At 38.5% G+C, this 23,915-nt stretch overlaps 6 protein-coding genes across 6 annotated transcripts; 1 reads left to right on the top strand and 5 right to left on the bottom strand.

Annotated features, from left to right (window-relative positions):
- Positions 1–1,687: 1,687 nt before the first annotated feature.
- Positions 1,688–5,681, bottom strand: AK88_02530 (uncharacterized protein; the record flags this gene model as incomplete). Its single annotated transcript, XM_012480155.1, has 2 exons — positions 1,688–5,313; positions 5,438–5,681. 2 exons carry the CDS (start codon positions 5,679–5,681, stop codon positions 1,688–1,690), a joined length of 3,870 nt encoding a protein of 1,289 aa, XP_012335578.1.
- Positions 5,682–7,092: 1,411 nt separating this feature from the next.
- AK88_02529 (uncharacterized protein) lies at positions 7,093–9,663 on the bottom strand (the record flags this gene model as incomplete). Its single annotated transcript, XM_012480154.1, has 1 exon — positions 7,093–9,663. The coding sequence occupies one exon, from the start codon at positions 9,661–9,663 to the stop codon at positions 7,093–7,095; it is 2,571 nt and encodes an 856-aa protein (XP_012335577.1).
- A 1,604-nt stretch (positions 9,664–11,267) lies between these two features.
- Positions 11,268–12,830, bottom strand: AK88_02528 (uncharacterized protein; the record flags this gene model as incomplete). Its single annotated transcript, XM_012480153.1, has 1 exon — positions 11,268–12,830. The coding sequence occupies one exon, from the start codon at positions 12,828–12,830 to the stop codon at positions 11,268–11,270; it is 1,563 nt and encodes a 520-aa protein (XP_012335576.1).
- A 1,322-nt stretch (positions 12,831–14,152) lies between these two features.
- On the top strand, positions 14,153–15,370 carry AK88_02527 (uncharacterized protein; the record flags this gene model as incomplete). The annotated part of the gene is made up of 2 exons (XM_012480152.1): positions 14,153–14,628; positions 15,322–15,370. 2 exons carry the CDS (start codon positions 14,153–14,155, stop codon positions 15,368–15,370), a joined length of 525 nt encoding a protein of 174 aa, XP_012335575.1.
- A 657-nt stretch (positions 15,371–16,027) lies between these two features.
- Positions 16,028–18,882, bottom strand: AK88_02526 (uncharacterized protein; the record flags this gene model as incomplete). Its single annotated transcript, XM_012480151.1, has 6 exons — positions 16,028–16,346; positions 16,678–16,765; positions 17,001–17,078; positions 18,086–18,174; positions 18,325–18,442; positions 18,708–18,882. 6 exons carry the CDS (start codon positions 18,880–18,882, stop codon positions 16,028–16,030), a joined length of 867 nt encoding a protein of 288 aa, XP_012335574.1.
- A 3,411-nt stretch (positions 18,883–22,293) lies between these two features.
- Positions 22,294–23,538, bottom strand: AK88_02525 (uncharacterized protein; the record flags this gene model as incomplete). Its single annotated transcript, XM_012480150.1, has 1 exon — positions 22,294–23,538. One exon carries the CDS (start codon positions 23,536–23,538, stop codon positions 22,294–22,296), a length of 1,245 nt encoding a protein of 414 aa, XP_012335573.1.
- Between the last annotated feature and the right edge of the window lie 377 nt (positions 23,539–23,915).

The raw sequence follows: 23,915 nt of genomic DNA, 5'->3' as shown, positions 1-23,915 counted from the left end.
TTTTTTTTTTTTTTTTTTTTTTTTTTTTTTTTTTTTCCCCACATTTTAATTTTTCTATTTGTGCTTCTCAGCCGTTTTTTTTTTTCTGGGGGCCTTTTCGCTGTTCAATAATTTGATATTGTTGACAATTAAGATTTTTTATATTTATTTTTATTTTTGCGAATTTGCTTTTTTCCCTTAACCTTTCCCATTTGCGCTCATTTTGGGGACTTTACTTTTGGGGCACAGTTTTTGCCTTTTCCCTCCCTGCGGTCAGCGTCCCGGTTACTTTCACCCGAAAGCGCTTGGGGTTAGCCCCATTTTGACCCTTCTGAGCTTTGCCTCGAAATTTTAGAAAAAATGGCGTATATGCGGAGCATAAGCATAGAATATACATGAACATATTCCTGTGGGGGAGACATAAGCGTGTCATTGGGCAGGAAAGGGTTACTGGCAGTGCGTGCAAGAGGTTATAAAAAGGAACATACCCAACAAACGAATGGAGATGTGTTGAATTGTATAATGGTTTGAGGTGGTAATTCCCTGAATGAGCAAACGGAAATGCATTTCTCACATCCTACGTGATCTCCAGAACATGTATATGTAAAGTTGTTTTAAGTTCCTTCACTGATGAATTATGCAGTTGTCTGTTAGGAGTAGGATATTTTCGTCTGTTTGCTGGTGAGTGATATGTATAAGCTTTTCCCATCCTTCTCCTTGCGGATGGGATGAGATGCGGAACAGGCCAAAATGGATGATGCATCCGGCGGATGGTATCATATGGGTTAAGCGTTTGGTTTCCTGTCCAGCAGCAAAAACGTGGAGCCGCTTTGAATACCTGTGGATGGGCTGTACGAAGCCGTGTTACGTATACATTGCGAGGGGAAGCAGCACGGATGGGATGAGGACACGTGGTGCTTTACACAAGACAGTATTCCACTATGTCAGTGCATTTGACTTGTTTTGGGCAACGCGCAAGTGATTCGTTCTATGGGGGGAAAGTGTACAAATTGTAATTTTTTTGGGGAAACGTTAAATATGATGATATGGCAGCTTGGGTTGCTGACCTCTGTTAGACTGAACCAGGACGGGTAACACAGATGAGGGTGCAAAACGCCATGGCATTCGCTTTTGTACTATCATGGTAGAGGACGTTCCCTCCAAGGCATTAAAGAAGTGCGCCTTAAAGATGTACCCATTAAGGCAGTACGCATTACACAATTGTGCGTCAATGTCTGCGCTTAAATGGGGAGTGGGTCTCCATGGTGCTAATGGCGAGACCCCGTCTGGCATCACAAAACAATGAGTTTTAAGATTCGCACTTTTGGCGTCATAAAAAAATAAGTGCGGCAGTGAGATGCAAATGATAGTTAGCGGGAAAGAGAGGAGGGGTAAAAAAAAATAATCAAATGACAAAGTGGTGGACAGGCGCATTGCCCATCAGGCATGCTGCTATTATTCCACCTGGTAACAAAAATGGAGACGCGAATTTGTACACAACGGGGGTGGGTTGAACAAAGAGACGCACTGCAAAGTGCTCAGCGTGCATTGTGTAGCACTGTGTGTGAAGAGGGGATGCCAATGGGTTGGCAAAGATTGTACGCAGCACAGAATATTTTTGGCGACTGCGTGGTGTACTATGGCGGCGAGGCACACATGTACTGGTACAAATAGTGTACTACTACAAACTATGTATAGATGCGTGTCCTTACCATTCCGCAGAGGGTATAGGCTTGTTCGACGTCAGCACCAAAATGGAGGACATGTTTACGCTCACGGGCTTCTTACTCTGATCATGTGGCGATTCGTCATTTTTTAAGTGCACAATGATGGAGTGCGGAAAGTACTTCAAATATTGCTGCTTATTCTTGATGATGTACTTGTGGAAAAAAATGTAAAAATTTTTTATATGGTGGTGGACAGTATTGTTTTTTTCTTCTTCATGGTCCAAAAAATGTTTGATTAAATTATACTTGTAATTAAAAAAGGGGAATGCACACATATACTTATTAACTTTTTTAAAAAAGAAATTAAAAAAGATGAGTGATTGTATGGTGTATACAATCCATCTGATGTGAAAATGGGTCGGTCTGCTTATGCTGTTCTTTTTTATATATAGGGGTATGCAATAATGATCTTTTGTAAAAATATTTTTGTCCAGTAGATAAAAATCGTTCAGTGGAAGGAATTCATCTTTGTGTGTTATCAGGAGTAAAATATATTCCATATGTTTTATGCTCTTTTCTATTTCCTTTTCGAATACAGATATGAGTTTCAAATTTGATTTTTTTTTAATTTTCTCGATGAGCAGTTTAACTTTTAAAAACTTTTTTATACTTTCTTCTTTTACAAAAAGGACAAATTTGTTTTTCTTCATTATATTACTTCCTATATATATGTAATTAAAATCGTGTGTTATGTCTTTAATTTTTTGTTCACTTTTTTTTAGCAAATTGAAGCCATATTTTTCTTCAATATTGAGTGTCAGGTTATTATCTTTTATCTTCGTGCTGCTGGTGCGCAATGGGGTTATTTTGTGTGCGTTTTTTTCTGGCGATGTATTAGGCTTATCTCCTTTTCTTTCGCTTCTCTGTGAAGTGGTGTTTGAACGCGTTGGTGTTGCGTTTGGGTATGTCTGGAAGTGGGTGCATCCTCCGCCGTGGTGATGTTTGGTTTTTGCGCTGTTATCATGTACAAATTTCGCGGGGCTCCCTCCGTATTGGGCATTTCTATTCACTTGCGCATTCGGGGTGTCACTACTGCTATGAGGAATTTGCCCAAAGGAGCAGAATTTTTGGGCACCATATTGAAACGGTCTAAATGGGTCCGACTTGATTTGCGCGTCCGTTTCGCTAGTTTGTGCTGCATGTGTTTCTTCTTGTGTCCTGGGGGGTTGAGCAGCGGTGGGTGTGGACGCTCCACTTTGCGAGTTGGGGGGAATATCACTAAAAATGAGGTGATCGCTTTTCGTTGCGTGGTTAGGTACTTCATTCGAAGTTTCATTGGCCGGTTGACTGGGTGTTTGCGCCCCCTGGTGGTGATTGAAAAATAATTCAAACCACCTGTAAAACTCTGTTATGTGTCTCTCGTTATTTTCGTTTATAATTTTGTACGCAATTGGGGAGGTCTGAATATCTCGGAAAGAGTGTGTGTCTTCGTTTCGGTTGAAATGATTGGAGATGTGTTTTTCGTGGGAGAGTTGGCACTGCGCTAGGGGAGTGGCGACATTTTCATCGTAGGGTGACTGTTCAAAGGGGTGGTGTGTATGTTCCTTGATGGGTGTGGAGGCATCATCACTGTTGAATTTCCCCTCCATGTAATGTACACCCTCTGGGTTAACCATTTTTGTGACCCGTTTTTTGCCATACTTGGAGTTGTTAGCCATTTCTGATTGCTCTATTTTGTGGACGATGCATTTTTGGTAAAAATATTTAAAGTCATCCTCCAGCTCGTTAAACAGATTAGTGATATGTTCTGTACTTAGTAAATCATAAATTGAGCATTCCTTTGTTGTGCTGTAATTTGAGGGGGACTGATTTCGAGATGTGGAACTTCCTCCAGAACTGATCAGATCATTTGTCCGGATAGAACAGTCAGGGGAATTCTCCAAGCTGCTTGATAATCCCAAATGAGGAATTTTTTTTTTATCTGCCTTTTTTTCAACTTGCTTTATTTTATTTGTTTTCGATTTGTCTGTTTTTTTTTTCCTATACGGAGGGACAGAGGGAGAGTAGGCTGGGAATAAATGGAAGGTGTTGTTAAACATGGGATTCTCATGATGAAAGAAATGAAAAATTAATTTTTGAAATTCATTGTACTGATTGCTATCCATTTTCAAATCTTGTAAGTTGTGTAAGTACGATGTGTTGTTGTACTTTTGCACAAACAAGTCATACATCTTTACGTTTTCCTCATCAATTTCGTTTTCGCTATTTTCTCCATCAGATGAACATATTTCATAGTTTTGAAATTTTTCGCTCACTAATAATTCTAATATGCTGTGTCCATATTTGTCATACATTTTTCTTTTTTTATCATTTGTTAGTATGTCATAAGAGAGCTTGAGTTGAAGAAACTTCTTTATGCTTCCTCCTTTGTCTGGGTGGTGCACCTTTATTTTTTCCTTGTATGACTTTTTGATTTCTTCCTTGCTGCCATTGTAGGGGACGTCCAGGTGGCTGTACAGCGATTTTGTCCCGTTGCAGTTTTTTCGCACGAAGGAGTTCATGTCTGGCAGGAAGGTGCTACTATCAGCTGGCTCTTCGTCGGAGTTGCGTGTGTCGTAATTATGGTGCTCATCATCTTCGTTGTACGCGTCGTGTTCGGCTTTGTTTTCCCTTGCGTAGTAATCCTCTCCAATGCAGTTTTCCACTCCGTGGATTTCCTCCACGCTTTGAACATAGTCTTCACAATTCGGGGAATTCACTTTTGTAAAGAGACCCCAGTGTGAAGTTTCAGCAGCTGGGGGGGTTACCTCTTCAGCATCTTCCCTACATGTGTTGTGTTCATTTTTTTCTTTGTTCCCTCCCTCTTCTGGTGCCTCGTAACGAAGAGGAACGTTCCCACCTTTTCCATGCGAATGACTACTGGCACGTTTAGCATGTGCGTCCTTGTCTTTTCGAAAGTGCGTAATGAAAATCTTTTTGTTGTTTATGAAAAAGTTTCTACTAAGCCTGTCGATGGAGTCGTGGCTATCGAGGTCGATCAGTCCGTTGTTCTGCGCCACGTTTTGGGGGGTGTTCTCTTGTGCACTTCCGCTGCTTTGGTTTTTGCCATCGTATTGGTCATTTGGGGGGCAATTCATTGCGCCACTTTGGGGGTAGTTATTTATGCCACCTTTGTGTTCTTCCTTTGTGTCATTGTTAGTGGCCCCGTGTGTACCAACATGTTGTCCACACTTTGCACCCCCTTTGGGATCAAAACTGGACTCATTTTGTGCGTCCACTTTTGTGGCATTTTTGGAAGCGTCCTTTCCGGTGGTGCTATTTTTCGCAGGGGTGCACATTTCACTATCACATTTTGCGCTTTTATTATCGACACTTTTTTTGGTTGGAGAACAAACAAACCTAATAAAATCATATTTGTTTAATGAACCGTTTCTACTACTCGCCGTTTTGTTAGTACTTTTTCTAACACTGCCACTAGGATAATAGAAATCTGGGGATTCGTCATTTCGTGGATCCGTATGGTTAAATGAGAAGTGCTTTCTGGGTGTTTGGTCAAAGGTATTGCTGTAACAAAATTGGGGATCTTCATTCGGCGCGTTCAATTTCATTTTTTTCCTTTGTCCTATTGCTATGGGCACTGGGTTTTTTGTGTCATTTTGGTACTGGTCTGCAGGATGGTATGGGAGATGGAGCATAATGAGAGTGTGTTAAAGAGTTATTATTTTACCCATTTGGGAAGCGATGGGCAGTTGTTCTACTCATTTGATACATTTTGTTCGTTTTGTCGTTACCACTGTGGAATGAAAGAATGGCACCTTTTGAGTTGGATATTTCTTTTTTACTTTTTCTCCCTGTCTTCTTGACTTTACGAGGGAGGGAAAAAATCTGTTCATATCCATTGCCGCTTTGGGGGGCATATAACTGTTTAATTTGACTTATGTCGAAATAGCTTGAGCAATTGTTTAGCGCATTGTTGCCATGGTTACATGGGGGTTCCTTAAGGTAATAGTTTTCCGTGGCTTTGTTCTTTTTCATGGTCCATTTGCGTGACAGGCTCCTAGCTGTACGAGTTTATCGTGTGCGTCCCTTTTTTATCTCGCGACTTGGCACAATTTGGCGCAGTTTCCTGAGCTTCGTTTTCCTTTTTCCTCTTTTAACGGATGTGCTGATATGCAGTACACGCGAACATAGATTTTGCAAAAGTTCCCGTCCGCCAGGCGGGCTCGCTCTTCCGCTTTTCACTTTCGACTAGGATGCATACACGCAAATTGGTCACCTGGACGGGAAAATGAACTGCTATGCGGAAATTAAGTTAAAGCGTAAATTCTTTCTTATCATTTGTGCGTTTTGTTTTAAAAAATCATTTTGCATATGTTTTATTTAGTGTTTGTTTTATTTAATTTTTTTCCTTCATTTTTGTGTATTTTTTGTGTATTTTTTTTTTTTTTTTTTTTTTATTCCGGGCTTAAAAAAGTGAACATACTACGTACCACAATGTTTAACGTGTGAACCACTTGGAAAATGAAAAAATTGAAGGTGCGTTCACGTATGGTGTTTATGTACAGACATATGTAGAGTTGTGTTTTTTTTTTTTTTTTTTTGCCTTTGGTAGCTTAAGGTGAGGCATACTTAGTGGGAATTTTATGTCGTTTGTTCCTTTGTGACAGTTTGTTTAAGTAACATTGTTGCATACTTATTAAGAATGAAGAAAGGTTCGTTGTAATTTTGTACACCCCTGTTGTTAACATTGTGTGCATATATTTTTCCGGAACTTTTGGTACGTGTGTCATCATTTTGGCTACATATTTCGCCCATCAAATGGTGGCGTAAATGTGACCTCGCAAAGGTGTTTGCAGTTGGCCAGTCTGCTATTTGGTCACTTTACCACCATGGCGGTATGCACCGTTGTGAGCTGTAGCTTAATTCCCAAGTAGGGCCAAGACCCCGCACAGACCCCATTTACGCACCACATATCGGATAGAGTCATAAAATGGAGGATCATTGGCTGGAACTTAAAGTTGATTTGTTGGTAAAGTGGCAGTCGTAAAAAAGAAAAAAAAGGCACAAAAAAAAAAAAAAAAAAGGAAAAAACGGGTACCACTGAGTTGAACGTATATGCATCATGCTTTACATTCGTTTGTTCAAATTTTCAGACGGTGTTGTGTTGTATACGTGTGGAAGGATATTCCCTCAAAGGGATGGAGATGGATCAAGTGAGAAAAACGGGATGAATTACGCAAAAAAAAAAAAACATGGGCATGAATAAAAGGGTGTGATGTACAACAAAAAGAAATTACGTAAAAATAAGGGGGAAACAAAATAAGGTACCAACAGCGAATAAACAGTATACATATGTATACACATAGACGTCACAGACGGAGCAGCAGTAGGTGTGCAGATATGCATCACACGACCCCCGATTAATCGCCGCTTCAAATTTGGCGAATCATGAAATTGACGAAATGATGGGGCCATTTTGCATGATAAATTGCTTGCTGCAATTGTATAGATTGTTAATCTGCTGATATACAGCATCAGCGGGGCAGTCGGCTTCAGTATCGTCTATGTTTTCTGTATTGAGATCGTAAAATTCTTGTATAGAAACCCAGACTTTGCTTATTTGCTCGATAATTTTGAAGTAGCATTTTTTATACTTGATCAGCTTTAGTTTTTTATCCTGTTCTTGATGGTTTGAGGAGGCGAAGGAGTTGGGGTTGTCTCCCATTGCGTTGCTTGCCGTGTCTTTCGCGGAGTGGCTCAGCGTGTCCCCCATGTCACACCCTTCCGCAGGAATGCACTCATCGGTACTTTGCCCCTGCGCTTCTTCTTCCTCTGTGTGTTGTTTCCCCATGAGTAACTTCACCCGCTGGACATAAAATTTTAATAATGTATTTAGTAAGCAAAGTTTATCTTTCAAGTAAATTAAATGGTTAGTAATAACTTTGTTTATGGGCTTCTTCATTTTCATCGTTTTGGAAACCAACTCATCTGTACTTATGTAGGTCGAAGTTTCATACTCTTTTAAAATTTCATCCGAGATATTATCCAAGTTAGATATATATAATTTCCTCTCCTGGTGCATATGTTTGGCTTTATTTGTGTTTGAGAGTTTGTTTAAGTACTCCACTTCGGTTTGATTTAATTCTTTTTTGTAATTTGTTAAGTTAGACAAGGCTTCAGATAGTTGTTTGTTCATTGTGTTTATTTCATTGCATATAAGTTGATATTCATTGAATATGTTTTTTTTCTTTATTAATAGTTCTTCTATATCCTTCTTCATTTGATCTACTTGTTGTTGTGCTTGGTTGATACTGTTTGTTTTTAGGTCTAGTTCCTTTACGTATACATTTTCTATATGTACTTTTGAATCTTCTGTGTCGTGCAGTGTTATTTCGCAATCCTTTTTGCAGACCTCCATGATTTTCTTAAGCTCTTCTAACTTTATTTTGATTTCTACCTTCCTCTGTTGTCTATTTTCCGTGGCTAGTTGGAGTATCCTTTGTAGCATTTTGTGTAATTCTATCAGTTTGGCCGAGGCCAATATTTTTATTTGCTGCATTTTGTTCGATTCTATAATTTCTTTTTCATCTGCAGGGGACTCCATTTTGCAGTCTTCTTTGTAGAGCTCCGTTTGGGGGTTTTCATTTTCGCATTTGCTTTCCGTTTCGAATGTATTTTCCTCATTGGTTTGGTTAGGTGAGTTTGTTTTGTTCGCTGTTCCGAGTGAGTGTGCGTAAATTGGTTGGCTGTCCAAACTTTCGAAACTGGATGTGGGTGGTGGTACTTCTACGTCTCGCTTGTCGGGATGGCGCGATGTGTACTGTTTGGAGTGCCCCTCTTCCTTGTCCAAGTCGATGGAGGAGATGCTAGTCCTCGGGCTGATGATGTCCAAGGAGGAAAGCTTACTAATGTTGATGAGTTGGGAATCGTACATCTGTATTTTACTTTTTAAAGCAAGAACCTCAGCTGATATTATTTTTCTGATGTTCATTAGGTACACATCTAAGTAGTCATACTTAAGAACAGCTAGTAATTCTAAGAATAATTCTTTGTGATTGTCAAATAGTTTATCCGTTGTTAATATAATGAAGAGGATATCTTTATGGAGCTTTTGATTTCCAATTAGACAATGACTGAACATGGTTAGAATGGTGGTTCTTGGATTTTCTAGATCGTCTTTTTCTATGGGTCCAACTAGCGATAATCTAATTTCTCTTTTTTCTAAAATAAGGCTTATAGATTTTTCTAATATGTTACTCTTTAAAAAAAATTCTTTAAAATTGTATCCGTAATGATCATCATAGATGTAGTTATCTAGGTGTTCTTTGTTTATGTTCTGGCTGTGTTCGTATTTGTTTGTTGAGTTTGTTTTATTGTTGTCCTTGTTGTTGGTTGCGTGTACTGTGTTGCTTTCGACATTTGGGAGAATTTCCTGTGTGCCTAACTTTACGTTGCCCTTCGGCTCCGCATCAATAATGTCGTTTAGCTTATCTTCAGTGGCTATTCCTGTATTATTTTGATCTTGTACATCCAGATTTGTTTCCCTCTTTGCATGTTCTTCCTCGCTATTGCAGTAGGAGTCATAAGGATCAACTAGGTCACTGTTACAAGCACTAGTGATGTTGCTATTTGATAAGGTAAGTTCGCTTTTTCTTTTCACTTGGAAGGTGTTATCTTTTTGTTCTTCGTTGCTGTTGGTGAAGGAAGGGATGGTCGAGTTTCCTGAGTCCCTCTTTTCGTTGGCCCGATTAACAGTTTTGTAGTACCTTATAGCGTCACTTTTTTCTGATTGAGATAAATTGTATATCCATTTTTTATATGTTTCTATTAAGGATTCCGCTGTGTCTATTTGTTGCAACTCATAGTTTAGTAAAACTTCCAGTTGCTCCACAGTTGTTGGTTTGACGAGTCCGAAAACTTCCTTTGCCTTAATTGCCTGAACGCTTACGTGCAATCTCACTTCATCTGCTTTGCTTTTCACTTTGTTGTATGTTTCGGAGATGAATTTGCCCAGCATTTTTTCTGTATTGCTTTTTGCATGTGATGAGACGAGTTGGTTAGATGGGGCAGATATATATATATGCACACGCGCAGTGCTATTCGGATGAGAAGTGGGAAAAATAAAACGAATAATGGAATGGCGCTCCTAATCCGCAGGACGCAATTTTAAAACTAGATTGAAAAATACATGCTGAATGATCTGTTGAGAGGGGACAAGTGGTGCCTAGTGTTTAGGATGTCTTCCTTGCCTTACGTTCAAAGGGGGCAGAATGCTCAAAACTGGAGTGGTACGCATGGACATGTGTATGTTCATACGTGCAACAGGGACTACCCACGTGTTTGTATTTAAACGGTGACCATATGGTTTGACACAAGGGGGTCACAGAGAGGGTGAAATGTTTACACGTAATGTGCTAATTCGTTGTGTTTTGGAAGGGAATACCAATTGGGGGGACGGTGGGGGAAAAAAAAAAAAAAAAAAAAAATCACACGTTTCTGTTCATTTTGCTCATGTTGAGACAATTCTGTTAGTGGCCAAGAAGAAGAAAATACAAAATCGTATAGCCATACAAAATTGTTCACATGCGGGGAGGGTGTACCACTTCTTACCAATTACTTGTTTCTTCCTTTTTGCAGATCAAGGGAGCTTTAAAATGAACTGGTAATATTCGCTGTGCGAAGAAGCTCGCATACATGGTTGAAAAAGTGAGGGAAAAAAAAGAATTCCAATCATTAGAATTTTTTTTTTTTTTTTCCTATTTTGGAATCGGTTCGTGTCCTTAACTTTTATCAACGCGTAAGATGGCCAGGAAAAAAAAAAAACAGAAAAAAAAAAAAATTCCTCCTATATTAATCCGACTCGTATCCTACCTTACGAATTAGCGCGGTAAAACATTTATCCTCACTCGGATGTTTGAAAGAGTTTTCGTTTTTAAATCAATGCGAAGGAAAGAACAGACATTTTCTACTCCACTTAGCGCGGATTTGTTCCTTAATTGAGGCTAACGCTTTGGTGTGTTTGTTTTTTTATAGACATAAACAAGGGCGATAAAGCTGAGCATCATGTGTGAAGTGTATTAAAATGGTGTTTCACACGAACATACAATTTCTATGGTCATATGGGAGAAGGGAATGGTGTTTACGCGAAATTGTATCACTGTTTAGGTGAAGAAGAAACAAAAAAACAAATGGGCGTCAGAGGGTGTTTTTTTTTTTTTTTTGTTGCACTATGGGTGTATTGAAAAAAAAACGAGAACATTTCGAAGGGGACTCTGAATCACCTTGTCGACAAGAGCCTCTTCGTGAGGAACTTGCAGAACGGTGTGCGACAAACTATGGTGTGCATGAAATTTCTACAAATTAGATAATGTACTTATGAAATTTGTAGAGCACTTTTAAAAAAAAAAAAAAGAAGGAAAAAAAAAAAGGCGACGCACGGGCAAGGAATGAGCATAGCCTCCTATCAATGCACTGTTGCGAAGTTCTAATGTGTGTAATACCTTTGGGTGTATTGATAACCTGAGGTAGCTTCGCCAAAATGTGAAGGTATTTCTCCATTTGGTTGCAAGGCATCCCTTGATGCGCTTATGGGTGAAAAAAGAGAAAGCCATATTTGTGTGCTTACCCATTGGAAGCCATGTTTTTTATGCTGTTGACGATGTAGTTAAATAGCCGAATAACTGTGCTCTTGAGGTTGGTACCCACGGTTTGGGAATTGGTCTGCATGCCATCGGTGTTTTTTTTTTTACCTTCCTTTTCATTTTCATGGGTGTTCAAGGTGGAAGGAGTTATAAAATTTGCCTGTCGAGTATCCAGACGTTCGAGTTCGTGCAACTGATCTTCATTTTTGACATTACATTGTGTGTCATTAAACTGGTTGCTGATGGGATCATGCTGCATAATAAGCGAATTTTGTTTCCTCTTTTTCTTCCCACATTCTGCTACACTGTTATGTCTGTGTTGGATAAGTCTCGTTTTGTTTTTTTGCGCAGTTATGCTTTTCCTTGGGTCGTTACTGTAATCCCTTTTCGTTTTTGCAATTTTTGCAGGACACGCCTTTTTTTTTTTCAGTTGAATAGAGTTTTTTTTAAATTCATTTTTCATGAGAAAGAAAAAGTGATCAAAGTTAATGTTGGAATTGTAGTTGCAGGTGAAAAGTTCAATTTTTTTTCCTAGCCTGTTCAGGCAGGTTATAAATTGTTCATAAGAAAATTCTTCAATATTTGATTGGAAAAGTAAATGAAGGAATAAATCTGTTGTTTTTTTGGATGGATATTCTTTGTTAAAAATTTCGTTAACGAGGAGTCTTGTGTAAGATCTGTTGTGTTGCTTAAAAATATCGTTTAAATGCAAGTTTTCTAATTTTTCCAGGATTTGCCTCCTACGTCTTTCTCTTTCGAGGGGGTCCCGTTGCTGTCCCTCATTCTGTCCTTCTCCACGCCCGGTGTCTTCATATTCATTGAAGAATTCTTTCTCCAGTGCGTCGTACAAATTATGGAGGAAGAGTTTCCTTCGTTCCTCGGCTGGGGTGCCCTGTTTGCTTCCTCCCCCTGCAGGTTCCTTCTTACTTTCTATGGCTTTGGTGAGAAGGAGCTTTAAATGGTGTATATTATTTTTTACAATGTTGATGTTATTCAGGCATTTTTCTATGACGAAATTGTAGAAATTATTTTCTGCAATATTTTCATCTTCGTCAATTGGCCACTTAAATTTGAATTGGCAAATTTTTTCATGGAAAATATTTTTATTAATTTTTTTGTGATCCTTAAAAACGTGTTTCCATTTTGTGCAACTTGGATTTTCACCTGTATGGATATATTTACTGTAGGGTTCTTTGTAAAAATTAAACTGTTCCGCTGTCTTGGGGTAATAGGGCTCAGCAATTCTCCCAAACAGAAGGATGATGTTCCTCAAGTCATCATTGAGTTTATATTCTTTTTGTGTGACGTCTATCTTTTTGTATGGACTATTAAAATAGATAAAGGTTGCACACTTGGGAATTTTTTTCTGAGCTCGGACGAGGTCTACTTGGAATATTTTTTTGTTCTTATGGCGGAAAATGTTGCTACTGCGTAGGGTACTGTTATGTTTACACAAAATGCAAATTATTATTTTTGTAAAGAAAAAGAATAGGGTGAGATTCACAGCATATCTGATCCTGGCACTTGCGTTTACTAAAAGCATTGTGTGATAGGGTTGATCGCTTTTGTTAGTTTGTTTGTGAAGTGGTCATAATGTGTCGATGGGGGGATGGTATTGGCGAAGGGGTCAAGGTATCTGTTTGCAATAATAAGTCTCTTCTTATTCAGTCGTTCCTCTTTCACCATTGCTCTTACGCATCATTGACTTCTCGTTAATGTGTGAAAACTTTTCTACCACAATGCATTTTCGTGTACACAGTGAAACTCCCTTTGTTTTCTTTCTTTGCATCTTTTACAAGTGGGGTTACATCGAGGATTTTTTTTTTTTTTTTTCATACACAGAACTCTCAAGTGTTTCATGCGTGTTGAACGAGGATATTTATCAATTTGGGCATGCTTATTTGTATCCCTTTTTTTGGGGGGCCAACTCAATTTTTCCTACGTGGTCGTAGCACAATTGTTAGTTAGAGCGAGCCGAAAAGTGGGGTTCCCTCTTTTTTTTTTTTTTTTTTTTTTTTTTTTTTTGTTATTGTAGGAAGAAAAAACTGCACGACTTGTTCCTTAAAGGATGAAGTTTGAGGGCCCTCCACTTTTGTGCATTTTGTTTACCTAGCTGATTTGCTTGAGCGGTAATTACGAAAAAAATGTAGTACATTTTGGCGAGTTGGCATGTTGCCCAACGCCTCTCTGCAATTCGAATGACTCATAATTGTGAATCTATTCCAACTGCTTGTTACCGAAACGATTATTTAGTTTCTTTCAGGTGTGCTACTTTTCTATATCGCGAGAACACGCAAAGGGTCACGCAATTTTTTATACTGTGATTGTGTATACCCTAGGAGGGGTAGCAGTGAGATGTGTCGTAAATGCGTAGTACTCTTTACATTTTGAGGAGTTAGAAATGTGCTGCTTTTTTTTCATACGCCCAGAAGATAACACGCAAAATATTACGCACACGGAATTTCATGATATAGTGTGAAATCTAATTACAGGTCTTTTTGGAGAAAGAAGGGAGGGGAAATAGTGAGTCCATCGTTAACCCATAAAATGAATAGCAGTGCAAGGTCTAACGAGGTGAAGAAAAGAGAAGTCCATCAAAGTAGGACGCGCAAATATATATATGACCATACGTGCGTATATGTATATGCAACGGCGCGTAGCTGCTGGTAGTTTCTCTGCAAACGCTGGAGTGGTTGAAGCAGAAGATTCCACTTGGGTACATGAACAGCCTATATAGTGACGGCGATTTGTCTGCTGTACTGACGACACCAGAGCCTGCGTGTGTCACTGCGTCATTCCTCCTCATTTTTCTTCGTGGTGGTGTTATTTAATCACCAATGGGATTAAGGATGCTAGTACGGCATTATGGGTAACCAAGTAGCATCGAAAGTGTTTTACAAAAGTGATGATAAAAAAAAAAATGTTGCAGATGAGACAAAGCATTACGAAGATGAAAACAAAAAAAAGGAAAATGGCCGGTTCCCTTCCGGCCGACTGTCAAAAGGGGACAAGTGGCAAAAGACAGATGAGCAAACCAGGCAGAGTTTGTCACAAACAGCTGCGCCAAGTAGCTCGGGAGAACATTTACAAAATAACGAAATAGAAAAAATAAAGCAAGAGAATTTTTACATGTTTGATGAAAGCTTGAATTCAAATGAAGTTAAACATCCATGCCACGCACAGTGGTTTTTGTTTTGGGTATTCGCGTCTTACTTAAACGAAAAATTCTCGGACACTGAGCGGGAATATGTTCATTCGTTTTATTCAAATTTCCCTGAACAGTGTATAAAAGGAAAGGGGAAAAACTGCTTCCTTGAATTTTCCAAAATATATCCCGTCAGGTAACGAATTGTATGGTGTGCTTTGGTGATGGTGCCGTTGCCACTACCTCAGCTTTTGCATGTGCTTCATATATTGTGTGTTTGATTCTGTGCGATCCTTCTATCAACCACCCATGCGAGTTGACCTTTCCTCGTTTCGTATTCTGCGCTTAAATGTTTCACTCTTAATAGCCTGATTCTGTACATATGACTTTATTCCTCCTTTACCGTCTGACGCATACGCGTGCGAAAATATACAGAGCGGGGACTAGGGAAGAACTCATGACGTGGTTGCAAATGTGCGAGAATTATTGCAGACAAAAAGCTGACCTACCTGTAAAAATATTTAGGTAACGATGGAAAAAAATGAAGAAGTAATTGCTGGGCTGATGCGTTTAAGCCTTGTTCTGTTTTGCTTTGGGCTCATTTTTCGTTCGTCTTTCGATCGTTTTTTGATCGTCTTGTTTTTTGTTTGCGCTATTTTTGATTTTCATTTTTTAGGGTACATTCGTAGTGGGAAATGCATTGCACTGTCCTGGCCCTTTTGCGGACTCATTTATGGAAGTGCCCATGCAGCACTGGCGTTTTTTGTGCATTTTTTGATTCATGTGTTGTGTTTTGACGTGCATATTCCGCTGTCGCATTTTGCTGGCACGCTCTACCACATTGTATGCCTCTCTCTTTTTTTTTTTTTTTCTTTTCTCTTTCTCTTAGTTACAAGAAGTTGTTAAAAAGGTGGAGATACGATGATGATTATATTTAGCGACCAAGATAAGTTGATTTTGATATATATTTTTTTTTTTTTCTTAAACCAGGCTGTGACTGTTGAAGTGGTTCATTTGTATCATTATGTTGTTTTTAAAATTTTGGTAATTTACGACACATGCGTGAGAATTAAGAAATGAAAACAATTGCTATTCATTTGTTCAGCTATATATAATATATATGTTTTTTTTTTTTTTTTTTTTTGTGTGTGTGTGTGTGCGGTGTGTGTTTGTTCGTACTTATATTTAAAAACTTAAAAATTTGATTTTTTATGAACATTCAAACATATTGATTTATTTGTTTTGGAAAAAAAAAAAAAAAATTGTCATGGGATTAAAATACATAAAAATATGAAACCATCTCTATTATTTCGGGAAGAATAATCTGGATGTTAGGTTTTAGTTTACAAATATTTTGGTATGCTGTCCACAATTTGTTTCTGTTCTGATTTCACTACCTTCTGTGGTGGGGGCTTCTACAAGGGGGTGGGATAAGAGCAATAATATATGTGACGTGCGTTTGCTTGTACTAACAAATATAAATGAGAAAAGACCATTTACAACATTGGCGTGTGCACTGATTTGTCCATGTTTCTAGTGTGTGGACGGCGGCTCCCGCCTCCCCGTCCACCCCGCGGGCAACAAATTGTCTCATATTAATGGTCTAACCTTTCTACGGAAGAATTATTCCTGTAGTGTCTCCTCTCGTTATTGGAAATACTAGTTGACTTTCTAGTTCGTTCATATCGTTTCTTTCTTCTACTATCATCCCTGGAGTGATCCCTCTCATCATGACTATTCCTGGGATTTCTTTTGTAATAATCATTTCTCTTGTAGTACTTATCATCTATGGATCTTCGATCGTAAGGTCGATGGTCATCATATGCATTCCTTCCATATCTGTCGTAAGGTCTGTACCCGTTATTGCGATGGTAGCCGAAACCTTGGCCGTGGTCTCGGTAGTATGGGTAAGGCCTACACAGGGGTAGGGGAAAAAGGGGGACAGTCATCAATGTTTGGGTATATACGTACATAGGGGCCGCTCCATCACGTCAGTGTACAAAGGGGAAGAAACTGATAACAAAGCGGGTTCCAAAAACGTGATTGCTAAATGGAATGATATTTTCCCCAATTATGGACCACTTGGACAAGAGGATCTTACAATACGAGGAACACAAAAAGTGTTACCACGAGGGGTACGCATAAAAGCGTGCCTGTGCATAAAACAGTCAACGGAGTGTGACGTTTGATGTAGGAAAAAATTTTTTCCCCCCTGTGGAACACTCCACTCAATAACTCGAATTACCTTCTTGAGTCGTATCTTCTTCTGTCAAATGGTCTGTCGTATCTTCTGCCATAAAAATCGTACCTCATTCCGTTTCTTTTCATCATATCTTTGGGAGCAAAAATGAGGAGGGAAAAAAAAAAAAAATGATCCATGTTGTTTTGTGGGCGGGGCAAGTTTTCCAAAGGCGTTTGATGTGGTTACAAACGTATCCATTCGTAAATAGATTGAGCACTTCCTAAATCGAGTATACACGTGATAGCCATGGCAGCTAAGACATATAAAGTAGCGGTTCGTATGCTAATGCTAACATGCCTAGGATGTCCCTTGAACGGTGTACTTACTTTGAATTCCCTTGTACTCTCCTGGGGTTGGATCGTGTGGCTCGTTTCGCTTGGCTATTTCTACGTTAATAATACGTCCTATCATTAAAAAAATTCGATAATTATTGTGTTTATTTCATTTGTTTGCTGATAATTTTTTTTGATATCATTTATAAATACGTCCAGCATTGGGCGTGGGACGTATGCATGTTTGTAACGGATATTGTGAAGCGCGGGAATTTTGTATTTTTTTTTTTTTTTTGTTTTTTTTTTTGGGAGGGTAAATGTGCAGGCAGAAGTAACATTTCAAAGTTGCATCTTTTCCACATGTTCAAATTTATGCAATGGGGGTACACATGATGGAGTCAAAACTCGGAAACACATTGTCGGCATTTTTTTGTACGTAATGTTTTTGCATGACAATTTTGTAAGGGAGGAAAAAGGATACGTTTTATTTTCGAATTCGATTTTCTGTTATGAGGATGGTTGCTCGTATCGGGAATATAAACGTGGTTAAATTTGTTCAAATTGATATAGATTTGTATGGCCGCAGGGCTGCAATTGCTGACAGTAATTCCAAGAGTATTCTTTCAAATGTTTAGACATACATATGTGTGAATTGAGTACATATCGAATGCATACTGGGAAAGGGTTTGAACAACGGCAATTTCTTTATATTGTGCAGGGGAAAGGAACCTTAACAACATTACTGGGGTAGTCATTTCTGGGAATGTGTATAATATATGTATGCTTATGGATTGTCTGTATTCTGGCAATCATTTTAGCAATAACGTCTTTTGGGGGAAAGTTCCTCTATGGAGCTTATTTCCTTTGTAGATGAGTGATATCCATATTCATGCATATCTTTTTAGTTGTTCGCGTATATATTAAAGGTTGCCACTCCTTTATTGGAATATATTTTTTTTTTTTTTTTTTCAAGATCAATATTACAGCACAGTGATGTTACTACCTTTTAATATATTATGATGCACTATTTTTTACTTTATGTTGCTTATTTTTTCCCTGTTTGCTTCGCTCCGATTACAATAATACTCAGATATGAAGCATGCAAAGTGCATGCACATGTATTCGTTTTTATTAATAACCTTCAATGTCCATTTTGTTGGCCTTGATCATGGCGTTATTCGCGTCATCGGGATTGTTGAAAGTTACAAATCCAAAGTTGCGGGATTCTCTGAGGGATGGGAAGAAACATTTAGGGGAAGTTATTTAAGATTCGAGTTTCTTCTTGCATGTACTACAAAATGGAGGCTACATTATATATAGGAAGTCCACGTACAAGGGGTGAACCGGAAACTGCGACGGGGTGTTGGATATTCCCTACCTGGTGATGGGGTTGCTTATGACGTAACACTTTTCTATCGTCCCGTACTCTTCAAATATGTCTTGCAGTCTGGATGTCGTTATTTTTGAGCTTAGGTTTGACACATACAGGGTTGTTCCTTTTGGGAGGGGAAGTGGTGAGTGTTGTGTTGGACGTGTAAATTGAGCAAACGTTTTAGACGTGCGTCTCGTCAGAGGTGTACAGCGCGAACCCAACACAGCGCAAATGTGGTACATAGTAACGTACACACGGTTTTTATGTGCCTATGCAGGAGCAGCATAAACAGTTACACGCTACACATACAGACATGGCGCATATCAAATGGTGCAAAACACACTGCGCGGTGCACCATCGTCTTATGTTGCTCAGTTTGTTCGGTTTACCATCATTCTTGTGATCCATTTCGTGGTCCCTGTCGTGGTCCCTGTCACGGTCTCGGTCATGATCCCGGTCATGATCCCGGTCATGATCCCGGTCATAGTCTCGGTTATAGTCCCTGTCATAGTCCCGTTCATGATCGCGCTCTTCAGAGTGCCTTCTATCATCTTTATAACTCATTTTTGTTAATTTACTTAAAAAATGTGTATACGCTTTTTACAATTAAAGATAAAATTGTACACAAGGAATGTGGACGTTTGTGGGAAGGGGCTATACATATATATATGATAGCGAATGATGGGTTCAGGTGCGAGGAAAAAAAAAAAAAAAAAAAAAGTAAAAAGAAAAATTGACACAAAGGAAAATGAAAGAGTGTACTTGATGAAAAATGGATAAATGAGTTTCCTTTTTAGAAACTGATGGAAGCAGTGGGAGGTGAGTATGGATTAAAAGCATCCTTTAAATTAAGAAGCTGACATATGTGCATAAGTATGTAAGTACTTAAAGCATACTTCCTATAAAGGGTAAGCAGTACCATGACTTGAATGAGCCCGCTCCTATTCGTTTACACTGTTACATATGCACTCTAATGTAAACTCATATACAAATACTATATATTTTGTCCTAGAGCCAACGATATATATAAAAATATATCATTAAACATGAACTCTTTTGCAAGATAGTACTATATGTACTGTTTTTTTTTTTTTCTCCATGTTTTTTTTTTTTTTTTTTAAAATACTTTACAGTTGTTAATTTTATAAGCGCGTAATTAATTACTGGTGACGATGAACAATTGATGAAGGCGAAGGAGAAGAGAAAGTTATTGTATAACTGTTATTGGATACGTTGTACGTATATATGAATACGCAAATGTAAAAATGCACGTATAATGGAAGCTCTTCTCGCGCACAAAACAAACGCATTGGTTGTTTTTTTTAACGTTAATGGTTCAATTTTAATTATTCTTCCGCTTGGGGCAAATGAGACTTTTTTGTTTTACTGAAAAAACATCATTATATTTCCTTCTCTGGCTATTTAAATACGTTATTAATTTAATTTTTTTTTTTTTTATTGACAATATGATATTTGTAGATTTTTTTTTTTCTTCCTTCCTGCAAATACCGTGAACACGAAGAGGCTGTAACGGTATGCCGCGCCCCATGCCCATTTTTGTATTTCAGTCGTGTTATAAGCATACGTTTAAGCTGCATATATGAGAACAGGTAAGCACAGGCTCCCGCATTTTTTTGCAAGTTTTTTTACGTTTTCAGCACCTGGGTTTAGGGTCATATATATAATAATGTATGCATTCCTTCTGAGAAAAACGAATGGTTTCGCCCAATTTTTTCTCCCTTTTTTTTTTTTTTTTTTTTCGTTTTCAGGATTCATATTAATCAGCTTTGCCATAATTTTGAAGAAAATTTTTGAACCCCCAACCTGCTTATATAATTGAAACCAAATTTAAGATTTATACCCGCGGGGTAGGGCAATTTTGCTCCTTTAAAAAATAGGAAAGTTGTCGTTACCATTTTGCCTCAGTCATGGGACTGATCATGTGCGCACGTTCGGTTCATGTAAGACTTATTTTAAATAAGAAAAGAGAAAACGAAATGTTGCATTTGTTCTTCGCAGGTGAGTATAGCACCTGTGGCAACATATATATGTCATTAGTGGAATGGGGAAAATAACGTTTTGACCTTTGCCTATTTGCGCTCGAACCATGACGTTGGTCCCATCACCACAGAGGTTACCGTGCGGGTGACCCATTTTTAACGTTCCCAATTTGAACGCCCCTTTTTGGTAAATTAAAAGGAAGAAGAGACCACATGAGGGAGGTATTCTTCATTTTTCGACTCGATCACCATCTGCGTCGGATTTGTCTTCATAAGCAGCGTGCACATACCAAGCGGCTCATGTGGTCGCTTTCATGTGGATTTAAGCGGGGGGTAAGGTAAACACGGTTAACATGCAGAAAGCCCACAAGTTTAGAAGTAGAAAGAGGACATTTATTCCACGTTCGCATGGATCATGGAAGATATCTTATGCGGAACTGCACAAACATATGTATTCATATTTATTATATATTTTCCATGCAAGGAATTTAAGGAATATCTTTAAGGGGTGGGAACTTGGTCACTTTTTTGAGCCACGTTGAAGTTTTAGGCTATGTTATTTTATAGGGAGTTATTATGATTTCGTTGCTGCGTTATGGAAACGGGTAAAAACACAATACAGGTGCACATCTTATTAACGAATAAGAGCAATCATTAAGAGCGTTAGCAGATAACTTGGGTACGCACAAATGACAGATAAATACGTTGAAAATATTTGTTATTCGCTGAGCAAACTTTCTTTTATTGAAAGGGTTAAATGTTTAGGATTTTTAATGTGACATGATGGAGCAGTGCACATCGTTTTTTTGGTGCCTCCTAAATGTTTTTTTTTTTTTTTTTTTGGGTTAACAGGTTTATTTAGTCGTTTGCATTTTCCTGTGCTCAATGTGAGGTATATAATTTGGGCAGAGAACAATTAAGAGGCTTCAGGACTAATGTTCCTGTTTAGGGGAAATGCAAATATAATAGAGCAAATTTTATAGCGGCATCATAAGCTCATCTTAGAACTTTTGCTAAATAGGACAACTACAGAAGGGGCAGGAAATTAAAATAAGCACGTTGTGTAACCCTAAAATGATAGTAAAGTTAAAAAAAAATCTTCTTCTTTATTCTTTACAACATGACCGCATAACGATACCCCTCTGCTTTGTATCTTCTTCCTTCTAGTGCACTTATGAGCAGGTGGTTAGTCTATTTGTGCGCTCTTCATAGGCAAATGGCTAGTAGACTACAGTAAGCCGTAGTATGTTTACACTGAATGTAAGGTCGAACATTTTTGCTTGTCAAGCGTTGCAGTGTGCCTTTGACATGTGGACAAAGTGTCTACCTTGTTTCACTTTTTATGGAACAAATATTTTTAAAGGTGTTTCTTGTTCAAACAGGGGAGAACAACAAAACGGATTTGTTTGTTTAAGAAAAAATTATTAAGAATTAAAAATAACTGAAGAACAATATTTTTTTCTTGGCATGCCAAATGTGCTTTCCACATTTTCGATGTTTCGACATTTAAACATTTATTCATTTGGGTATGAACAAGTGCGGCAAAAATTAACAATTGTTAATTGTGTGATGAATAACATCACCCAGGGGAATTAAGTTCTTGCAAAAAAAAAGAATGTAAATGGAATGCATGTTTAAAAGGGGTGTTTTTCCAGGGAGGCCTATAACGCATGCTTTTACCTCCCCTGGACATGGAATATGCATATTTCTTTGCTCCATTTTTTTTTTTTTTTTTTTTGCCGAGGTGTGATACGCCTTCCTGAGGTAATTTCCTCCTCGTTTATTAGTTCCCAACCTTGGGGAGCTATACATTTTGGGGGATACAACTTTTTTAAAAAATAAAAAAAGGAACGAAATGATACCAAGTGTGGATACCCTACATGGGTATAACGTAGCTTCATGTGAGTTATTTAATTGGGTTATTTAGTGTAGGGGAAGGGAATGGAAACCCATTTATTTAACTCTTTTCTTCACTTCACAGCGCAGTTGCGATTATGCCGAACAGCGCGATAATGAGCACCCAACTGATAAGACGTGTTGGGGCATAACCAATGCACACCTTAAGAGAGTTGTTATATTTATACTTCTTGTTGCATATACATGCGAGTTCTCCTTTTTTGGTTGAGTTATTGCATGTCCCGTAGTCACAGTTTATGTTGTTCAGGGTGCACATTGTTATGTGGGAAAGGTCTAAGATATCTTTTTCTATTTTTTGCCCATTTTTATCTACACATGCGCATTCTGGTGGGTCTGAATTGACGAAACATTCTATTCTAAGGCAAACATTATCGACTGAGTTTTTTTCCTCCCTGTGGCACTCACCCTGTTTATTTCTCACGTGATTTATTGGACACTCATCGGCGAACGCATTGCTCGGGTGTCTATTGTCGTGGTTATTTGCGATTCCTTGCGCTTGATGAGAATGCGTATCGCTGTTGTCATCTTGGTTATCATTAAATCGCGGGGTATGGTCCTCTTTTTTATGATCGTCGTATATTTCGTTTCCGTTCAAGTCGCTCTCATATGTTACATGGCGCAGTTCTTCCATGGCCGCCTGACTTACCTGGCTCTGCTCGCCGTTCAACTCATCTTGATGCATGACGCACGCATTAACTCTTTCGTCGAAATAATGGCTCTCCTCGCAGGAGCAGACGGGTTCTCCATCCATACGCAGTGTGCACAACCCACTATTGCAGATGAAGTTTTCACATTTATTGGCTTTTAAGGTGTGTTCTTTGTCTACTTCATATTTTTGGATACATTTGCACTCACTGAAGTGGTACCTAGCGTTTTGGGTTATTTGCGCTGGGTTTAATTCGTCATTTATTTCTTCCGTGTCGCTGCTGTCCATCTCTTTGATGCAACACATGCATTTGATTTTTTCATTTAGCTGCACTTCCTTGTTGCATTTTTCTTTTTCCGCAACTTTTGCGTTAAGTAGCGGAGTTAAATTTGAGAAGTCTTCTTCTGGGACGGTTTCTATGCTCAGGATTTGGAACACATAATTTGTGAGGTACTCACATTTGTTTTTGTTTGTACACAAGAGCACATTTTTATCATCGACTTTGTCTAGAGGGTGAATTATTTGACACTGCTGATTTATGTAGTAGCTGTAGTTGTTGCACTTTTCCTGGTTTAGGCTGGCAACCTGCAGTTGCCTGCTATGCGGTTCGTACGTTATTTCAAAATCTACATCTTTTATTGTGTGCGGATTCATCATGTTGGCGCAGTGAAGCGCTAAGGAAGGAACTAAGCAGACTATTAAGAGGAAAAACAATGTGGAAGACATTTCCAATAAAAGGGGGGCAAAATGGAGGTAGCATCAAAACCGGAATATGTTCCTTTCTCTATGCATATATAGCATGGACGCAGAGGTGGGGGAAAATTACAAAGAACAAAAAATGCTGTGAAGGAAAAAGGTACATAAACTATTCTTTTAAGCATCGTAGGACAAATCTAGGCGTTTTTGACAAATCTAGTGCTCATACGGGCAATAGGAACAGGGACACTAAAGCAATGCTGAACCAGGCGGTTAAATGAAACATGGAGAAAAAAATGGAAAATGTGGTGACCTGAACAAGTGGCTAACACAACTAG

Source organism: Plasmodium fragile (genome assembly GCF_000956335.1).
Source record: "Plasmodium fragile strain nilgiri unplaced genomic scaffold supercont1.25, whole genome shotgun sequence".
Lineage (NCBI taxonomy): Eukaryota > Apicomplexa > Aconoidasida > Haemosporida > Plasmodiidae > Plasmodium > Plasmodium fragile.
This window is presented reverse-complemented; position numbering and strand designations above follow the sequence as displayed.